This window comes from Mobula birostris, chromosome 13 (genome assembly GCF_030028105.1).
Source record: "Mobula birostris isolate sMobBir1 chromosome 13, sMobBir1.hap1, whole genome shotgun sequence".
Lineage (NCBI taxonomy): Eukaryota > Metazoa > Chordata > Chondrichthyes > Myliobatiformes > Myliobatidae > Mobula > Mobula birostris.
In genome coordinates this window covers 107,226,787-107,244,190 of record NC_092382.1, presented here as the reverse complement: position 1 = coordinate 107,244,190, position 17,404 = coordinate 107,226,787, and the positions used below count along the sequence as shown (strand labels likewise).

At 51.2% G+C, this 17,404-nt stretch overlaps 1 protein-coding gene across 1 annotated transcript; it reads right to left on the bottom strand.

Moving 5' to 3' along the window:
- Positions 1–237: 237 nt before the first annotated feature.
- Positions 238–9,903, bottom strand: LOC140207288 (uncharacterized). The gene is made up of 6 exons (XM_072275768.1): positions 9,849–9,903; positions 4,897–5,013; positions 3,319–3,753; positions 2,519–2,661; positions 2,004–2,068; positions 238–1,244 (listed from the first exon to the last, which is right to left on the bottom strand). Exons 1-6 carry the CDS (start codon positions 9,892–9,894, stop codon positions 1,055–1,057), a joined length of 996 nt encoding a protein of 331 aa, XP_072131869.1. The 5' UTR covers positions 9,895–9,903; the 3' UTR covers positions 238–1,054.
- Positions 9,904–17,404: the final 7,501 nt, after the last annotated feature.

The window sequence follows — 17,404 nt, the reverse complement described above, 5'->3', positions numbered from 1 at the left end:
GTCGGGATGTAGACTGAACCAGCTCCATCAGGGGCACAACGCTCTGCGGCATCGAGGACATCCTCACGATGCGATGCTTTGAAAAGGCGGCGTCCATTACTGAAGCTCCTCACCACCCGGGACAATCTCCCTGCTCTTTACTACCATCGGGGAAGAGGCACAGGGACCTGGGATCTCAGCCATTCAGGAACTGCTTCTTTCCCTCGTCCACTTTATTTTGAACACATGAGCACCAACTCCACATTTTTTTGCGGTATTTATTGTCGTTTTGTACTTAACATTAATTTCACATTTTTGCGCCTTACTATCCAGCAAAAGATTAAATCTCAGGCGGTATAGGTCACTGATAATAAATCACCTGGGAAACATGCGATACATTCTCTCTATGCTGGGAGAGTGGGCACGCTGGCCTTCATCAGTCAGGGCATGAGTACAGGAGTCGGAAGGACACGTTCTAGGTCGACAAGATATCTGTGAGGACGCACTTGGAGTACGATGTTGAGTTTTGGACGCCTTGTTGTGGGAAAGATGCCACTGATCTGGAAAGAATGCGGGGGGACATTTACGGGGATTTTGCCTGGGGTCGAGGGACAGAATTATGCAGAGAGGTCGGAAACGTTGAAGCTTTATTCTGAAAGGGGTACGGATAGGGCGAATGCGTGTTCTCTATATCCTCAGGGCTGGGGTAGAGAGAACATTAGGACACATTATTGAGGTGAGAGTAGCTGAAGAGATAGAGGGAGAGCGAGTTGGATTTTGTAAAAAAAGGAGAGAGGGAGTGGGAGAGAGACGGAGTAGAGAATCGAAGGATTGGGAGGGAAGAAGAGGGGGAGAGTGAGACAAGAAAGTGAGTGGAAAGAAATTCGGATGAAATGGGGAAATGGGAGGGGAGGAGATATGAAGGAGAGAAGGAGTTTAGAGGGACGAGGGTAAAGAGAGGGCGAGATGGCGAGTAAGATTGTGATGCATAGAGGGAGCAGAATAGGGTAGGAGCGAAGGGCAGAGGATGGGGTTTGTGACAGTCGGGGGGAGAAAGAAAGTGTAGTCATTTGATTCAAGTTGGGCCGACAGGCTTTTGACAAAGTCTCCGGATCTTTTCAGGAATATCCAGGCACACGGGTGCCGTCTTCTCACAGATGAAACGGTGCTGATCATTTTTGCAATTGTGAAGCCAACTGAATTTACACTCACTGCATTCGAACTTTCCAGAGTTCACCTTGTACACGACATTAAAGGCCACTTTCCTGTCAAGGAGGGGTAAACAATTTCAAAAGGAGCAACACAACTCCAGCAGACAGTCCTGTGTCAGTCCCCAAACTACTCCCACTGACTCAATCTGTCCTCACCGACCGGTGTCAGTTCCGAAACTACTCCCACTGACTCAATCTTTCCTCACCGAGCGGTGTCAGTCCACACAATACTCCCACTGACTCAATCTTTCCCCACATAACTCTGCCAATTCTCAAAACACTCTCACTAACCTCCTCTCTCCCCACATACCTGTACGAGTTCCCAAAACACTCACTGACTCATTCTCTGCAGCCCTGTGTCAGCCCCAGGTTGATCCCTTGCTCAACTCTTTCCCCACAGAGCTCCGGGAGTCCTCAAAATAACCCCACGATCCATTTTTCTCCCTACAGTCCTGTTACTTCCCCATTACTCTCAAAGCCCGCCTCTCCCCACGGTCCCGTGTTAGTCCCTAGGATACTCCCACACTCTGAACGTCTCCCCACGGAACCGTGTCAATCTGCAAACTAATCCCACAGCTCCACTCTCCCCACAGGCCGGTCTGATTCCCCAAAATACTTCCTCTGATCCACTTTCTATCTGAAGGCCGCGTCTTTTTCCCCGAAATACTCGCACTCCCCTTTCTCACCCCACAGCCCCATGACATTACCCAATATAATCCCAATGTTCACTCCCTTCTCGCAGCCCGTATCAGTCCCCAAATAAAACTCACGACCCATTCTCTCTTCAAAAACCTACATGAACCCAAATCTCACCCGGCTTTGCATTTTCCAATCCAGTATGAATTATTTTGGTCGCCGACAGCTTTGTTAATAAAATTCTGTGAAATTAAATGGCTGTCATTAATGATTCAAAACGAGCACAATTTAAGGAGCGTCACTCACTTTCTGACCGCCGGCGAGTGTGATGAGACGGAGTGGAGGGATCTTCACTCAGTGTCTGCCCCAGGAGTGTGCGATGGGACGGTATGGAGGGATCTTCAATGAGTGTCTGCCCCAGGAGTGTGCGATGGGACGGTGTGGAGGGAGATTTACTCTGTGTCGGCCCCGGGAATGTACGATGGGACGGTGTGGAGGGAGCTTCACTCTGCGTTTGCCCCCGGGAGTGTGCGAAAGGACAGTGTGGAGGGAGAGACGCTCTGTGTCTGACCCCGGGAGTATGTGATGGGACAATGTGGAGGGAGCTTCACTCTGTGTCTGATCCCGGAATATGTGATGGGACGGTGTGGAAGAAGCTCCACTCTGATGTGGATATGTCTTCTGACACATACCTCTTCCTCATTTGAATTTATTTCAAGAAGCTTTGCGTCAGAGTTTGAACAATTCTGTTTCGCTCCGTCGTAAGATATTTCAAATGTGGATATGAAATAACAAAGGTCTTCATTTCTGATCCAATTCCGGGAACACGCTTGATCTGGAAATCATGAACACGAAACAGTGAATCCTCCTTCATTACTTCCGCTGGGGGAAAAAAATCCCTTCACACCGTCCCATCACACTCACGCAGTGTCAAATACAGAATGAAACTCCCTCCACATCGGTCCCATGACCCATTCCGGCTTTCAAACACAGAATGAAACTCCCCCTGACCCTTTCAACACACACACCCGGTGTCAGACACGGAGTGAAGCTCACTCCGCACCGTCCCATCACAGACACTCGGCGTCAGCAACAGGCCGAATCTCCATCCACACTGTCATATCACACATACCCAGGGTCAGACAGTGAGAAGCTCCCCCGCACGGTCTATCAGAAACACACGGTTTCAACCGAGGAATGACGCACTGCCGGCGTCAGACCCTGAGCTAATCTGTCTCCGGAGCACCGCATCACGCACTCCCGGGTACAGACACTAGGTGTCTCTCCCTCCACACCTCCCCATCACACATTCTCCATGTAGGATACTAGGTGGCGCTCCACCCCACCGTCCCATAACACACACACGGTGTAACACTGCAGGTGTCGGTCCAATCGCATCCTCACAATGAACATTCCCGAGACCAGCCACAAGGTATAGATTCCTCTTTCTATCCCGTGATTAGGAACTGGTGAATGGCGGCTGTTATCTCACCTTTCCTCCTCGTCAGCAGATGGCAGATATGAACCTTGGTTTCGTTGAGAGCTCTACACTGCATTTCGAGGTGATTGAAATTTCGGCGGAGATCGGTTTGCGTTTGATGCTGAACAGAGAGATCGGTGCTCAGGACGGAGAGGTTGCTTTCCAGGACGAACGATTTGTTTACTAGGATGGAGTAGCTGTTTTGGAGTTTAAACAATTTGTGTTCGAGGATGGAGACGTTGTTGCTGGGGACGGAAACATTATTGAGACATTTATCCTGGGGGATGTCCTCGCGGGAATCCTCTGATGTCATTGGTTCAAGGGTTGAGTTCGGCTGGTGAATTTGCAGTAGACATTGGCACTGGGTCCTGTTCATCTCCTGATGTTGTTCCCAAAGTCTCTGGTACTTTTGATCGGAGGCGATCAGAGACTGACGGATCTGTAACACTGAGAGAGAGAGAGGGTGAATGGTGTGTTGGTGTCACGGTGAGTGGCGTGTCGGTGTTGTATTGAGGGATGTGTCGACATCACGACGATGAGTGTGTCCATGTTCCGGTCAAAAGCCTGTCACTGTCGCCGTGGGATTTGTGACGGCGTCAAGGCGAGAACCGTTTCCGTGTTGTGGAGAGGCGCGTAAAGGCTGTTTATGTGTTCCTGTGAAGAGCGTGTCGGTTGTCACGGTCAGAGGTGAGTCGGTGTCACTGTGAGGTGCATTTCTGAGTTATGGTGATGGGCGTGTCGGTGTCATGGTGAGATGCTACTTTTTACATAAAATATCAGCAATGTAGATGAAGGAATTAATAGGGTTTTGGCCATGTTTGCGGAAAGTTCAAAGATAAGTAGAGCGGCTGGTGTTGCAGAGGAAGAGGAGAGGACATAGAAAACCTACATAGGTGAGGAGAATTGGCCAAGAAGTGTCAGGTGGAATACAATGTCTGTTCAGGCACTTTTAAGCAAGAAGTAAAAGCGTAGATTATTTTCTAAACGTAGGGAGAATTGCAAAGGGACTGTAGAGGGCGATATTGGGTTTATTTAGTGCAGAGGTTAATAGATTCTTGATTAGTCAGTGTATGAAGCGATACGGGGAGGAGGCAGCAGATTGGGGTTGAGAGGGAAATTGATCTTCCATGATGAAAAGGCGGAGCAGGCTGGAAGAGCCAAGCGGCCTAGGCCTGCTCCTGTGTCTGAATGTCTTATGGTCGTATACTCATGGCGACACTGTGTGGGTGTTACTGTGAGAAATGTGCCGGTATGACTTTCAGAGCGGGTCCCTTATTCGGAACCGGGCATTTCCAGGTCACGGAGATGGGTGTGTCAGTGTCACGGTCACGGCAGTTTCCGAATGAGCGTGTCACGAGCAGGTGCGGGTTCCCGCCCGTGTCGCTGTACGGGTAGCGATGTTGTCACGCTGAGGGGCGGGCCGGTGACGGCGTGACAGCGTCACGGTAATGGGCCTGTTAGTGTTACGAAGAGGGTCATGTCGTTATGACATTGAGAACTGTGTCGGCGTCACTGTGATGCATAACGCGGGCACCTCAATTCTTTCGGTTTCCTTACGGCCGGACACCATCCGGAGCCCGTTCGACTCACCATAGATTGAGAGCCCGGCCACTATCGCGACGAGGACGGAGGTAACTAAGCAGAGTAGGCAAATCTTCAGGGAGGATCTATTTCCGGTGTTCTCTTTCGGCTCTTGTTTATGCGCACCTGTAGAGAGACCATTCAGTATGTGTGAATTCAGCCGTGACACCCACAGGGTTTCGCTCCCACCCAACATCGGCGCTCTCTACGTACCACGATCACCTTCTTCCCCCCCTCAATCTCATCAACTTTCCAGTTGGCATCGCTGAGAGTTCAAATTCCATGACTCTGGAAAACTCTGACAATTGTCTCACTGATTCGAGGGGCGTTTTACTTTCTCCAGTGTGATCGATGAAGTTCGAGTCCTGGATGTTGTCCACATGGACCTGAGTTGGGCGTTTGAGTCAGTCCCTCAGGAGAGCCTTATCCAACAGATTATGATAAATAGGATACACGGGGAATTGTCCGTTAGCATTCGGAGTTTGTTATTTTTCAAAGTTGTAAATTGTTCGGAAATTAGTTTAGGATTACATTGAAGAATTGCTTTGTCCTGAATGGCGGGGTGGTTCAGGATTAAATATAAAGAAATCAAGAAAGAAGATTTGATAATAAATGTATTTTGAATACTGAGATTTTAACTTTGAGTTGGCCTGTTTACACAAGCCACAGAGTGCTGACGAATGGAACTTATTCTCGCTTGTGGTCTGTGATTAGTGGCGTTCCGCAGTGACCTGCGCGGGGACCTCTGGTATTGTTGATGGATCGGACTGACATGGATGAAAAAGAAGATGGGTGGGTTGGTAAATATGCAAACGACCCAAAGTTTGGTGACATTGTGGGCAGTGTAGAAAATCGTCCATGGATTCAGTGGAATATCGATCAATTGTTAATGTGGGTGGAGAAAAGGCAGATGAAGTTTAACCCGGGTCAATGTGAGGTTTTGCGCTTTACCAAGTAAATGTGAAGGGACAGGAAACAGTTAACGGCAGAATTTAAATGGCGACATACGAAGGGATCTTGGGATTATCGTGCAGGGCAGTAGGGTGTTAAAGAGTTGACTTTAGACTGGACTTTGACAACGTCCCTCTCATGGGAGAGTCATTCACAAGTGTGCGATGCATGAGATCTACAGTGAGTAAGCCGTTCGGATTCCGAATTGGCTTGTCTACAGAACACAAGAGGCCGGAGGCCGTTGGTTGGTCGTCAGTGACAAGTGGTGTTACGTACGGATCCGCAATGGGAAATCTGCCGTCTGTGGCAAAAGCTCAGATGAGAACATGGATAATAATCTAGCCATTGCACGTTTAGGACATCCCGCCTGGTAGATTTCGTAAATTGGTTTATTATTGTCACACATAGAACACACACCAACCATTTCACCACATAACAGACTCACAGTGTTATTCTGAGTACATTCCCTTTGGTATTAGACATTTCAACGTTGGTGAAGAGGTACTGACAGTCTAATCTCTCTGTGCTTCTCATATTCTAAAAAAAGAATCCTCTGTCTCAACTTCCGCCGTTCCAGAGAAAATAAACCAAGTGTCCAACCTCTCGTTGTTACACATGTCATCTAATCTAGGCAGCGTCCTGTTCAAACTCTTTGGAGACACTCCAAAGCCTTGACATCCTTCCTGTAATGGGGTGACCGGAACGTTGTACAATACGCCTGATACAGCCTAATTTGAGCATTATAATGTTGCAACACAGCATCCTGACTTGTTAACATAATGCCCGACTAATAAAGGCAACCATACTTATCGCCTTCTTAACAAAGATCACAGAATTGTACTGCACATACAGGCCCTTCGGCCCACATTGTTGTGCCGACCCTCATAACCTGCCTCCCATAGAACCACCCACCTTAAATTCCTCCATATACCTGTCTAGTAGGCTCTTAAACTTCGCTAGTGTATCTCCCTCCACCACTGACTCAGGCAGTGCATTCCACGCACCAACCACTCTCTGAGTAAAAAAACCTTCCTCTAATATCCCCCTTGAACTTCCCACCCCTTACCTTAAAGCCATGTCCTCTTGTATTGAGCAGAGGTGCCCTGGGTAAGAGGCGCTGGCTATCCACTCTATCTATTCCTCTTATTATCTTGTACATCTCTATCATTTCTCCTCTCATCCTCTGTCTCTTCAAAGAGTAAAGCCCTAGCTCCCTTAATCTCTGATCAAAATGCATACTCTCTGATCAAGTCAGCATCCCAGTAATTCTTCTTTGTACCCTTCCTAATGCTTCCACATCCTACCTCTAGTGGGGTGGTAAACAGTGAATACAGTTATCTCTGTAGTGGGATCTCGATTAGGTGGGGAAGTGGCCGAGTGGGCAAGTGCAATTTAGATCAGAGAAATGCAAGCTATCCTATTTTAGTATGGCAAACCCAGGGTAAGGCTTTCACACGGGGGGGGGGGGGAGTGCGGTGTAGGTAGTCCTGGTAAGCGTTGTCGAAACAGAGGGACCCAGGGGTACAGAAACATGGTTCCCCGAAAGTGGATTCGCAGGTAGACAGGGAGCCTGGGGACTGTTATAGAACGAAGGGACTCATGGGTACAGGGACACGGTTCCCTGAAAGTGGAGCCACGGGTAGACAGGGAGCCTGGGGAGTGTTGTAGAACAGAGGGACCCAGGTACAGGAAAACGGTTCCTTGAAAGTGTAGTCACAGGTAGACAGGGACCCTGGGGAGTAATGTAGAACGGGGATGCCCAAGGGGGGAGGGACACGGCTCCCTGACAGTGGAGTCACAGGTAGACAGAGACCCTGGGTAGTGTTGCAGAACTGAGGGACTCAGGGATGCAGGGACACGGTTCCCAGAAAGTGGAGCCCACGTAGACAACGACTCTGGGGTGTGATGTACAACAGAGGGACATAGGGGTTGCATGTACATGATTCCCTGAAACGGAGTCGCAGGCAGACAGGGACCCTGGGGACTTGCAGATCAGTGTGATCAAGGGGTGCACGGAAATAGTTCTATGAAAGCGGAGTCACAGGTAGACAGGGACACTGGGTAGTGTTGTGAAACAGAGGGACACAATGTACAGAATCACGGTTCTTTGAAAGTGGAGTCACACGTACTCAGGGACCCTGGGGAATGTTGTAGAACAGAGGTACCCAGGGGTGCAGGGACACGGTTTCCTGAAAGGGAAGTCACAGGTAGATGTGGCGGTGATTTCGGGAGGGAACAGAGGGGAACGAGTGGGAGAGGGTGAGAGAGAGAGGGGGTGAGTGAGGGGGAGACAGATGGGGTGAAGAGTGACAGAGGGTGAGAGACAGGAAGAGAGGAAGGAGAGGACGGAGAGGCAGAGAGAGTTTGAAAGAAGGGGAGGGGTGAAAAGGGGAAAGGGGAGAGGGGGAGTGGATGATAGCGGGGAGAAGGGGAGAGAGAGGGGGTGAGAGAAGAGAGAGGTGATGACAACGGGGGGAATGTGGGAGGGGTGAGAAGAGAGAAGAGAATGGAGAGAGTGAGTGAGAAAGAAAGGAAAGGAAAACCATATAACCACATAACCATATAACAATTACAGCACGGAGACAGGCCATCTCGGCCCTTCTGGTCCGTGCCGGACGCTTACTCTCACCTAGTCCCACCGACCTGCACACAGCCGATAACCCTCCATTTCTTTCCTGTCCATTTAGCTGTCCAGTTTCACTTTAAACGACAACATCGAATCTGCCTCAACCACTTCTCGTTCCACACAGCTACCACTCTCTGAGTAAAGAAGTTCCCCACATGTTACCCTTAAACTTTCCCCCTTTAACTCTCAACTCGTGTCCTCTTGTTTGAATCTCCCCCTCTTTCAATGGAAAAATAAGCCTATCCGTTCCAACTCTATCTATCGCTCTCATCATTTTAAATACCTCTATCAAGTCCCCCCTCAACAGTCTACCTTCTAAATAATAAAGACCCAACCTGTTCAACCTCAGAAGAGGTTGAGGAGAGGGAAAGAGATAAAGGAAGATTGTGGAGGCTGGAAGCAGAAGGGGAGAGAGGGGTGAGATAGTGGGGTTAGAAACGAGAGAGAGTGGATCTAAAATGTTATCGAACTCTCGCCCTCATCACCGCCTCTACCATTCCCGTCGCTACACAACAGACCTCCAATGGCCCTCCAAAATCCCATGGCATCACCCAGTGCTCAGTCCTCAATGCCTCTTCCTTCGCACCGCCTCTCCCACAACATTCACACCACAGCGCCCTTCCCACAGAATGTTCTTCTCCCACGCCACTCTCTTCTCACCTCTTTCATAACGCTCCCTCCATAGAGACCCTGCCACGGCGCTCCCTACACCCGGCCCTTCCCAAAACTCACTACCCTCACATAAGCCCCCACCAGTTAACAATGACTCCTCTACGACGCCGCTCCAATGAATTCCCTCTCAATCAGGGAATCACCGGAGTCAACACGACACTTGCCCTGAACAGCATTAGAAACGTCTCCTAAACACAGTCAGAGCAATGAGAATTACAATGATACCCATCTGTCCGGACCAGCAGCTTGGACAGGGCCCAGCTACGATACATCAGTTTCAGCTGGGGACAGAGCAGTGCCGGTCCGAGACAGAGTGCAGCTCCCTCTGCACCGTCCCATCACACACTCCCGTGAGCAGGCACAGAGTGAAGCTCCCTCCACACTGTTCCATCACACACTCCCGTGAGCAGGCACAGAGTGAAGCTCCCTCCGCACCGTCCCATCACACACTCCCGTGAGCAGGCACAGAATGAAACTCCCTCCGCACCGTCCCATCACACACTCCCGTGAGCAGGGACAGAGTGAAGCTCCCTCCACACTGTCCCATCACACTCTCCCGTGGTCAGAAACAGAGTGAAGCTCTCTCTGCAGCGTAATGTCACACACTCCCCTGGTCAGACACAGAGAATCTCCCTCCACAACGGCCCATCACACACTCCCGTGATCAGACACATAATGCGGCTCTCTCCCTCCGTCTTTCTGCCCAACTAACCTCTGGAAGGAGACCGTGAGTCCATGTTGACGATCTTCGCATTCATGTAAGTCTCGCACTGTCCCCCTGTCGAAGATTCTCTGAGTCTCTGAGCTCAGCGAGGGGAAAGAAAGGTTGTTAGAGGAAGCCCATGTTGACAAGGGGGTGTGGCCGTCACAAACAAACACCGGATAAACAGCTGATAAAGGGACCAGGGGGAGGAGAGAGACTGAGGGTGTTGGAGAACGTGATCCAGTGAGACGAGAGTGGCGGGGCAAAGAATGGTGAGAGTGGGGAGTTAGGCGGAGGGAGAGAAAAGGCAAGATCGGGGTTGGCGGAGAGAGAGAAGCAGATAGCGGGGGCAGAGTGGAAAGAGAGGGGTGAGAGATGGGGTAGTGTGTGGAGAAAGCTGGAAAAGTAAGACAAGTGGGGAAATTAGGGGGTGGGGGAGAGACAGGTGGAGCCATAGAGTGTGAGGAGTCGGAGAGGGATTGGGAGAGACAGCGGAAGAAAGAGGGAAGAGAGGAACCGGGAGGGAGGGATGAGCGATTAGGGGAGAGAAGAATCGAAGGAGGGCGATTGGGGAAAGCTATGGATAGAGGAGTAGAGAATGATGGCCGGCCTCAGGAGGGAGGAAATGTCGGAGGGATTCGTGTCACTAATAAAGAGCCTCCATTTTCCTGCAGATTTGCACCGTCCCAGTTGTTTCCTGGTTTGCGCGTCGGGCGCTTCCTCAGCTCCGGCTCATCGCCGGGGCTTCAGACCCTCCGTCTATGAGAAACCACGGCCCCGGTTAAAACACCCATACCGAGCGAGGTGAGTGAGTGCCCTCCCTCAGACTGAGGTGAACGGCTCTCCTTACGTATTATCTTCTCCAAGGTGGCGGTCGAGGGTGTTAGTGGAGGAAGTGCAGGCGGAGGAGCTTGTGGTGAAAACTCTCTCGCGCCCCGTTCGTTGCGTCGCGCCCCCTCTGGCGCTGCACAGACCGGCTGAGAGAGACTCCGGCCCCTGCGATAGGGGACAGGTTGGGGGGTAGGAGTGAGTGGAGGGGACAGAAGTGAAAACGGGTAGGGTCAGGGGCAGTATAGTCATGGGAGGGATGTGGAAGGTAAAGTGAGGAAGGCGTGCAGGGTGAGGATGTGAGAAGAGGGAGTGCAGGAGAGGGAGGATTTGGGAGCGAGTAGAAAATGGTGGAGAGAATGTGGTGGAGGATGTGTTCGAGTGGGGTGAGGCTAGAAATCCGTCACTGATGGTGTTCGCCAGGGAGTCGCAGGTGGGTCCAATGATCTTTGGCAACTATATTCACCATTTGTAGCAGATTTTACAACTTGCGGTTGGGAAGCTTGGAAACGGCCCTAACGTTGGCGGCGTGGTAAACAGTAAATACAGTTATCTCCATAGTGGGACCTCGATTGGCTGGTGCAGTGGTTTAGTGGGCAAATACAATCTAGATCAGTGAAGAGACGGTCATCGTATTTCAGTATGACAACCCAGGCTGTGTCCTTCACATCGGTGGGGTGGGGAGAATTACTGGATAGTGTTGTAAAACAGAGGGAGCCAAGACAGAGGAACATGGCTCACTGAAGGTGCAGTCACGGGTAGACAGGGACCCTGAGGAGTGTTGCAGAACAGACGGATCCAGGGGTGTAGGGACACGATTCCCTGAAAGTGAAATCACGGGTAGATGGGGCGGTGAGGAAGCTGGAGAAGAGAGGGAAACGAGTGGGAGAGAGTGAGACAGAAGGGAGAGAGACAGGGAGACAGATGGGGTTAAGAGTGGCAGAGGCTGAGAGACAGGAAGAGAGGATGGAGAGGACGAGGAGGGACGATATTGTTTGAAAGAGGTGGAGAGGGGAGAAAGAGGGAAAAAGGGAGAGGGAGGGTATAGTCGAGGGACTAAAGGGAGAAGGAGGGGGAGAAAGAGGAGAAGGGGATGACAGAGTGGAAAATGGGGAGGGGTGGGAAGGGAAGTGGGGGGTGTGATAATGGAAAGAGTAGGTCAGAAAGAAAGGATCAGAGAAGATGAGGGGAGAGATAAAGTGAGAATGGGTAGTCAGGAAGCAGAAAGGCAAAGATAGTTCGGTTAGAAACGAGAGAGAGTGGATTTTAAAATTTTAATGACCTCTCTGTCACTTCCCCGCCTTTCCCAGTCCCGTCGCTACACAACAGTCCTTCAACGGCCCTCCAAAATGCCATGCCATCACCCAGCGCACACTCCTCAATGCCCCTTCCTCCGCACCGCCTCTCCCACGACATTCACACTACGGCGCCCTTCACAAAGAATGTTCTTATCCCACGCCACTCCCTCCTCACAAGTTTCATCACGTTCCCTCCATAGAGTCCCTTCGACAGCGCTTCCGACACCCGGCCCTTCCCAAAGCTCACACACGTCCCCAACCGTTCACAATGCTCCCTCCACGACGCCGCTCCCATGAATTCCCTCTCAATCAGGGAATCACTAGAGTCAACCCGACACTTGCCCTGAACAGCATTAGAAACGTCTCCTAAATACAGTCAGAGCAATAAGGATAAAACTGGGCCTATCTGTCCAGATCCGAGGCTTAGAGCGGGCCCACATACGATACACCAGTTTCAGCTGGGGACAGAGCATTGAGGGTCTGAAGCAGAGCAAATCTCCGTCCACACCGTCCCATCACACACTCCTGGAGTCAGACACAGAGTGAAGCTCCGTCCGCAACGTCCTATCACACACACCCGGGGTCAGACACAGAGTGAATCTCCCTGCACACCGTCCCATCACAGACTCCCGGGGTCAGACACAGAGTGAATCTCCCTCCGCACCGTCCCGTCACTCACCCCTGGGGTCAGACACAGAGTGAATCTCCCTCCACACCGTCCCATCACATATTCCCGGGGTCAGGCACCGAGTGAATCTCCCTCCACACCGTCCGATCACACACTCCTGGAGTCAGACACAGAGTGAAGTTCCGTCCGCAACGTCCTATCACACACACCCGGGGTCAGACACAGAGTGAATCTCCCTGCACACCATCCCATCACAGACTCCCAGGGTCAGACACAGAGTGAATCTCCCTCCGCACCGTCCCGTCACTCACCCCTGGGGTCAGACACAGAGTGAATCTCCCTCCACACCGTCCCATCACATATTCCCGGGGTCAGACACCGAGTGAATCTCCCTCCACACCTTCCGATTACACACACGCGGGATTAGATTCATCATGGAGCTTTCCTCCTCCGTCTTTCCGCCCCGCTTACCTCTGGAAGGAGAGCGTGAGTCCATTTTGGCGAACGTCGCATTCACGTAAATCTCGCTCTGTCCTCCTGTCGAGGATTCTCTGCGTCTCTGAGCTCAGCGAGGGGAAGGATCCGTTGTCAGAGGAAGCCCGTGTTGACAAGGGGGTGTGACCGACACAAACACCGGATGAACAGCTGATAAAGGAACCGGGGGGTGGGGAGAGATGGAGGGTGTTGGAGAGAGTGATCCAGTGAGACGAGATGGCGGGACAAAGAATGGTGAGAGTGGGGAGTTAAAAAAGGCAAGAACGGGGTTGGCAGAGAGAGAGAAGCCGATAGCGAGGGAGGAGTGGCAAGAGAGGGGTGAGGGTGAGGTAGGGCGAGGAGAGAGCTGGTGAAGTAAGACAGATGGACATGGGGAATTGTGAGTGGGAGGGAGAGGTGGAGACATAGAGTGTGAGGAGACGGTGAGCGCTTGTGAGAGAAAGCGGAAGAAAATGGTGGAAGGGGCACCGGGAAGGAAGGAATGAGGGATTAGAAAGGTGGACGATGGAGGGAGAGAGTAATCGATTGAGGGAGATAGAGGAAAGGAGTGGACAGATGAGTAGGGAAGGATGGCAGGCGTACGGAGGGCGGAAATGTCGGAGGGATTTGTGTCGCTGGCACACAGCCTCCATTGTCCTGGAGATTTGCACCGTCCCGGTTGGTTCCCGGTTTGCGTGTCGGACGCTCCCTTTGCTCCGCCTTATCGCCGGGGCTTCAGCGCTCTATCCATGAGAAACCACGGCCCCGGGTCAAACACCCAGAACCCACCGATGTGAGTGAGTCCCCTACCTCTGAGTGAGGTCAACGGCTCTCCTTCCCCATCATCTTCCCAAAGGTGGCGGTCGAGGGCGTTAGGGGAGGATGCGGAGGCGGAGGAGGTTGAGGTGCCCAATCTCCCGCGCCCCGTTCGGTGTGTTGAGCTCCCACCGGCGCTGCACAGACCGACTGAGAGAGCCTCCGGCGCCTGTGATAGGAGACAGGTTCGGGGGTAGGAGGGAGGGGAGAGGACAGAAATGAAAAGGGGTAGGGTCAGGGCGGTATAGTCATAGAAGAATGTTGGAGGGTAAAGTGAGGGAGGCGTGGAGGTTGTGGATATGAGAACAGGGCGTGCAGGAGAGGAAGGATTTGGGAGGGAGTAGAAAATTGTGAATAGAATGTGGTGCAGGATGTGTTGGAGAGGGGGAAGGCATGTTTTAACGGGTATGGACGGGGAAGTTATGGGGTTATCCCGGGCGGGGGGTGGAACCTCTATTGAAGATGAGGAGTGGGGTAGAGGGCGGGGTGGGGGCTATACAGCACAGGCTAGAAAGTCTTTCCCTCACCCTCAGAGTGAATGTCTCCCCTCTCTGTGAAGGAGGAGGATGTTCCGAGAAAAAGAGGGATAGACAAGGTAGAGTGGTGAGGAGGGGGTCACAGGAATTGGGAGGGGTGACGAGGTGGTTCAGGATTGGGGAAATGTTGCCTGACGCTCATCCCCTACCTTTCTCTTGCCGTCTCTGCCTGTGTGTTTCTGCCTCTCCGTGAAGACTCTAAAAGCCGGGACAAGAATATCCCAGCGCAGGGAAAGGTGAGGACAAGAATGGAGTCCTTTCGTCCTTCTTCTCCAGTTCTCTACCCACCTTCCAGCTGCTCTGCATCTCCCTCTCCCCGTCCTCTCGTTTTACCTCCCCCCTTTCTCCAAATCATCACCCTCTCCTCTTTGTAGCCAGTGCGTGAGTGGGCCAGTGAAGAAGTGGAGCTTTGAGGCTTTGAGTCGAGAGATTCTGGCAGTTTTGGCAGTTGGTCTGTGCAATCAAGTCAATCAAGATTTGAATAGATCAGCAGAAAGCCTTTGATTAGACAATCGAGATTTGGATAGCTCAGGCTCAGCAGAAAGCAGCTGATTGGGCAGTCGAGGTCACGGAACAAACATTTTGAAAAGCTCAAAAGATAAATGGAGGGACAGCTCAAGCGAAGGGGCCAGTAAGTGATTGGGCCAGTGAAGGAGTGGAGCTGTAACGTTTTGACTCGAGAGGCTTCGACGAGAAGAGGCGGAGGACAAGCTTGCTCGCAGTTAGTTTTTACAATGTCTCCTGAGACGGTGATGTGCCTCTCATGTGAGATGTGGCAGTCTTGGGGGAAAGCTCCTCTCCTGCAGAGTCACATCTGCCACAAGTGCATACGGCTGGGCGATCTGGAAGACCGTGTAAGGAATCTGGAGCAGCAACTGGTTGACCTTCTACTCATAAGGGAGAATGAGGCAGTCATAGATGAGAGCTACAGGGAGGTAGTCACACCTAGGCTGTCGGAAGCACGTAGTTGGGTGCCAGTCAGAGGGTTAAAGCAAAGGTGAGCAGACAGGTAGTGCAGAGCACCCCTGTAGACATTCCCCTGAATAATAAGTTTACCGTCCTGGATACTGTTGGCGGGAACGACCGACCAGGTGTGAGCCACGGTGGCAGGGCCTCCGGCACTGAGTCTGACCCTGTGGTGCAGAAGGGTGGGACGGAGAAGAGGAGAGCTGTCGTCATTGGAGACTCTATAGTCAGGGGAGAAGACAGGAGAATTTGTGGACGTGAGAAGGACACCCGAATGGTTTGTTGCCTCCCGGGTGCCAGGGCCCGGGATGTCTCTGACCGGGTGCTAGGCATCCTGGTACGAGAGGGAAAGCAACCAGAAGTCGTGATACATGTTGGGACCAACGACATAGTCAGGAAGAGGGATGAGGTCCTGAAGTGTGAGTTTCGGGAATTAGACAGAAAGCTGAAGAACAGGACCTCAAGGGTGGCGTTCTCAGGATTGCTGCCAGTGCTACGTGACAGTGATGGTAAGAATTGGAGGAGATAGCAGTTGAATGCGTGGCTAAGGAGTTGGTGCAGGGAGCAGGGTTTCAGATTTTCAGATCATCAGGATCTCTTCTGGGGAAGATGGGGCCTGTACAGATTGGATGGGTTGCACCTGAACTCCACGGTAAGCAAATCCTTGCAGGTAGGTTTGCTAGCATGGTTCGGAAGGATTTAAACTAATTTGTGAGGGGGATGGGACCCAGATCAATAGAGCAGTGAAAGAAGTGCATGGAGTAAAGCCAGATCTAACATACAGAGAGGCTTTGAGGAAAGAGAAGCAGAATAAACGGTGTAAAGACAGTAAGGTAGAAGAGCTGAAATGTGTGTACCTCAATGCAAGAAGCATCAGGAACAAAGGTGATGAACTGAAAGCCTGGATACATACATGGAATTATGACGTAGTGGCCATTATAGAGACTTGGTTGGCACCAGGGCAGGAATGGATTCTCAATATTCCTGGATTTCCGTGCTTTAGAATCGATAGAGAGGACGGAAAAAGGGAAGGAGGGGTGGCGTTACTGGTCAGGGATACTATTACAGCCACAGAAAGGGTGGGGAATGCAGCAGAATCCTGTTTTGAGTCAACATGGGTGGAGGGCAGGAACAGGAAGGGAGCAGTTACTCCACTATGGGTATTCTATAGGCCCCCTGGTAGCAGCAGAAATACAGAGGAGCAGATTGGGAGGCAGATTTTGGAAAGGTGCAAAAATAACAGGGTTGTTATCATGGGTGATTTTAACCTCCCGAATATTGATTGGCACCTGATTAGTTCCAAGGGTTTAGTTGGGGCAGAGTTTGATAAGTGTGTCGAGGATGGATTCCTGTCACAGTATGAGAACAGGCCGACCAGGTGGAATACCATACTAGATCTAGTACTAGGTAATGAACCGGGTCAGGTCACAGATCCCTCAGTGGGTGAGCGTCTGGGGGACAGTGACCACCGCTCCGTGGCCTTTGTAATTATCATGGATAAGGACAGAATCAAAGAGGACAGGACATTTTTTTCATTGGGAAAAGGCAAATTTTGAGGTGAGAAGGCTAGAACTTGCCGGTGTGAATTAGGATGATGTTTTTGCAGGGAGATGTACTATGGACATGTGGTCGATGTTTAGAGATCGCTTGCAGAATATTATGGATAAATTTGTCCCGGTGAGGAAGAAGAAGAATGGTAGGGCGAAGGAAAATCTAGTCAGGTGGAAGAAGGCAGCATACATGAGGTTTAGGAAGCAGAGATCAGATGGATCTATTGAGGAATATAGGGAAGCACTGCTATTCACTGCTATCATGGTTGATCATCCACAATCAGTACCATGTTCCTGCCTTCTTCCCATATCCCTTGACTCCGCTACCTTTAAGAGCTCGATCTAACTCTTTCTTGAAATAATCCAGAGAACTGGCCTTCACTGCCTTCTGAGGCAGAGTTAGGATCTTTATGTCCTCGTGTCCACGTGAATGGTACCGGAGTATTGGAGGGAGACGAATGTTGTTCTC

What these genes read in the sequence shown, in the direction of transcription:
- LOC140207288 (XM_072275768.1), bottom strand. Translation starts at nt 9,894, where the DNA reads ATGAATGCGAAGATCGTCAACATGGACTCACGGTCTCCTTCCAGAG. An exon ending in GGCCGGGCTCTCAATCTATG is followed by an intron (nt 3,754 to 4,896) that starts GTGAGTCGAACG and finishes TCTCTCTCTCAG; the next exon opens with TGTTACAGATCCGTCAGTCT. An exon ending in TAAATTCAAATGAGGAAGAG is followed by an intron (nt 2,069 to 2,518) that starts GTATGTGTCAGA and finishes TTAATTTCACAG; the next exon opens with AATTTTATTAACAAAGCTGT.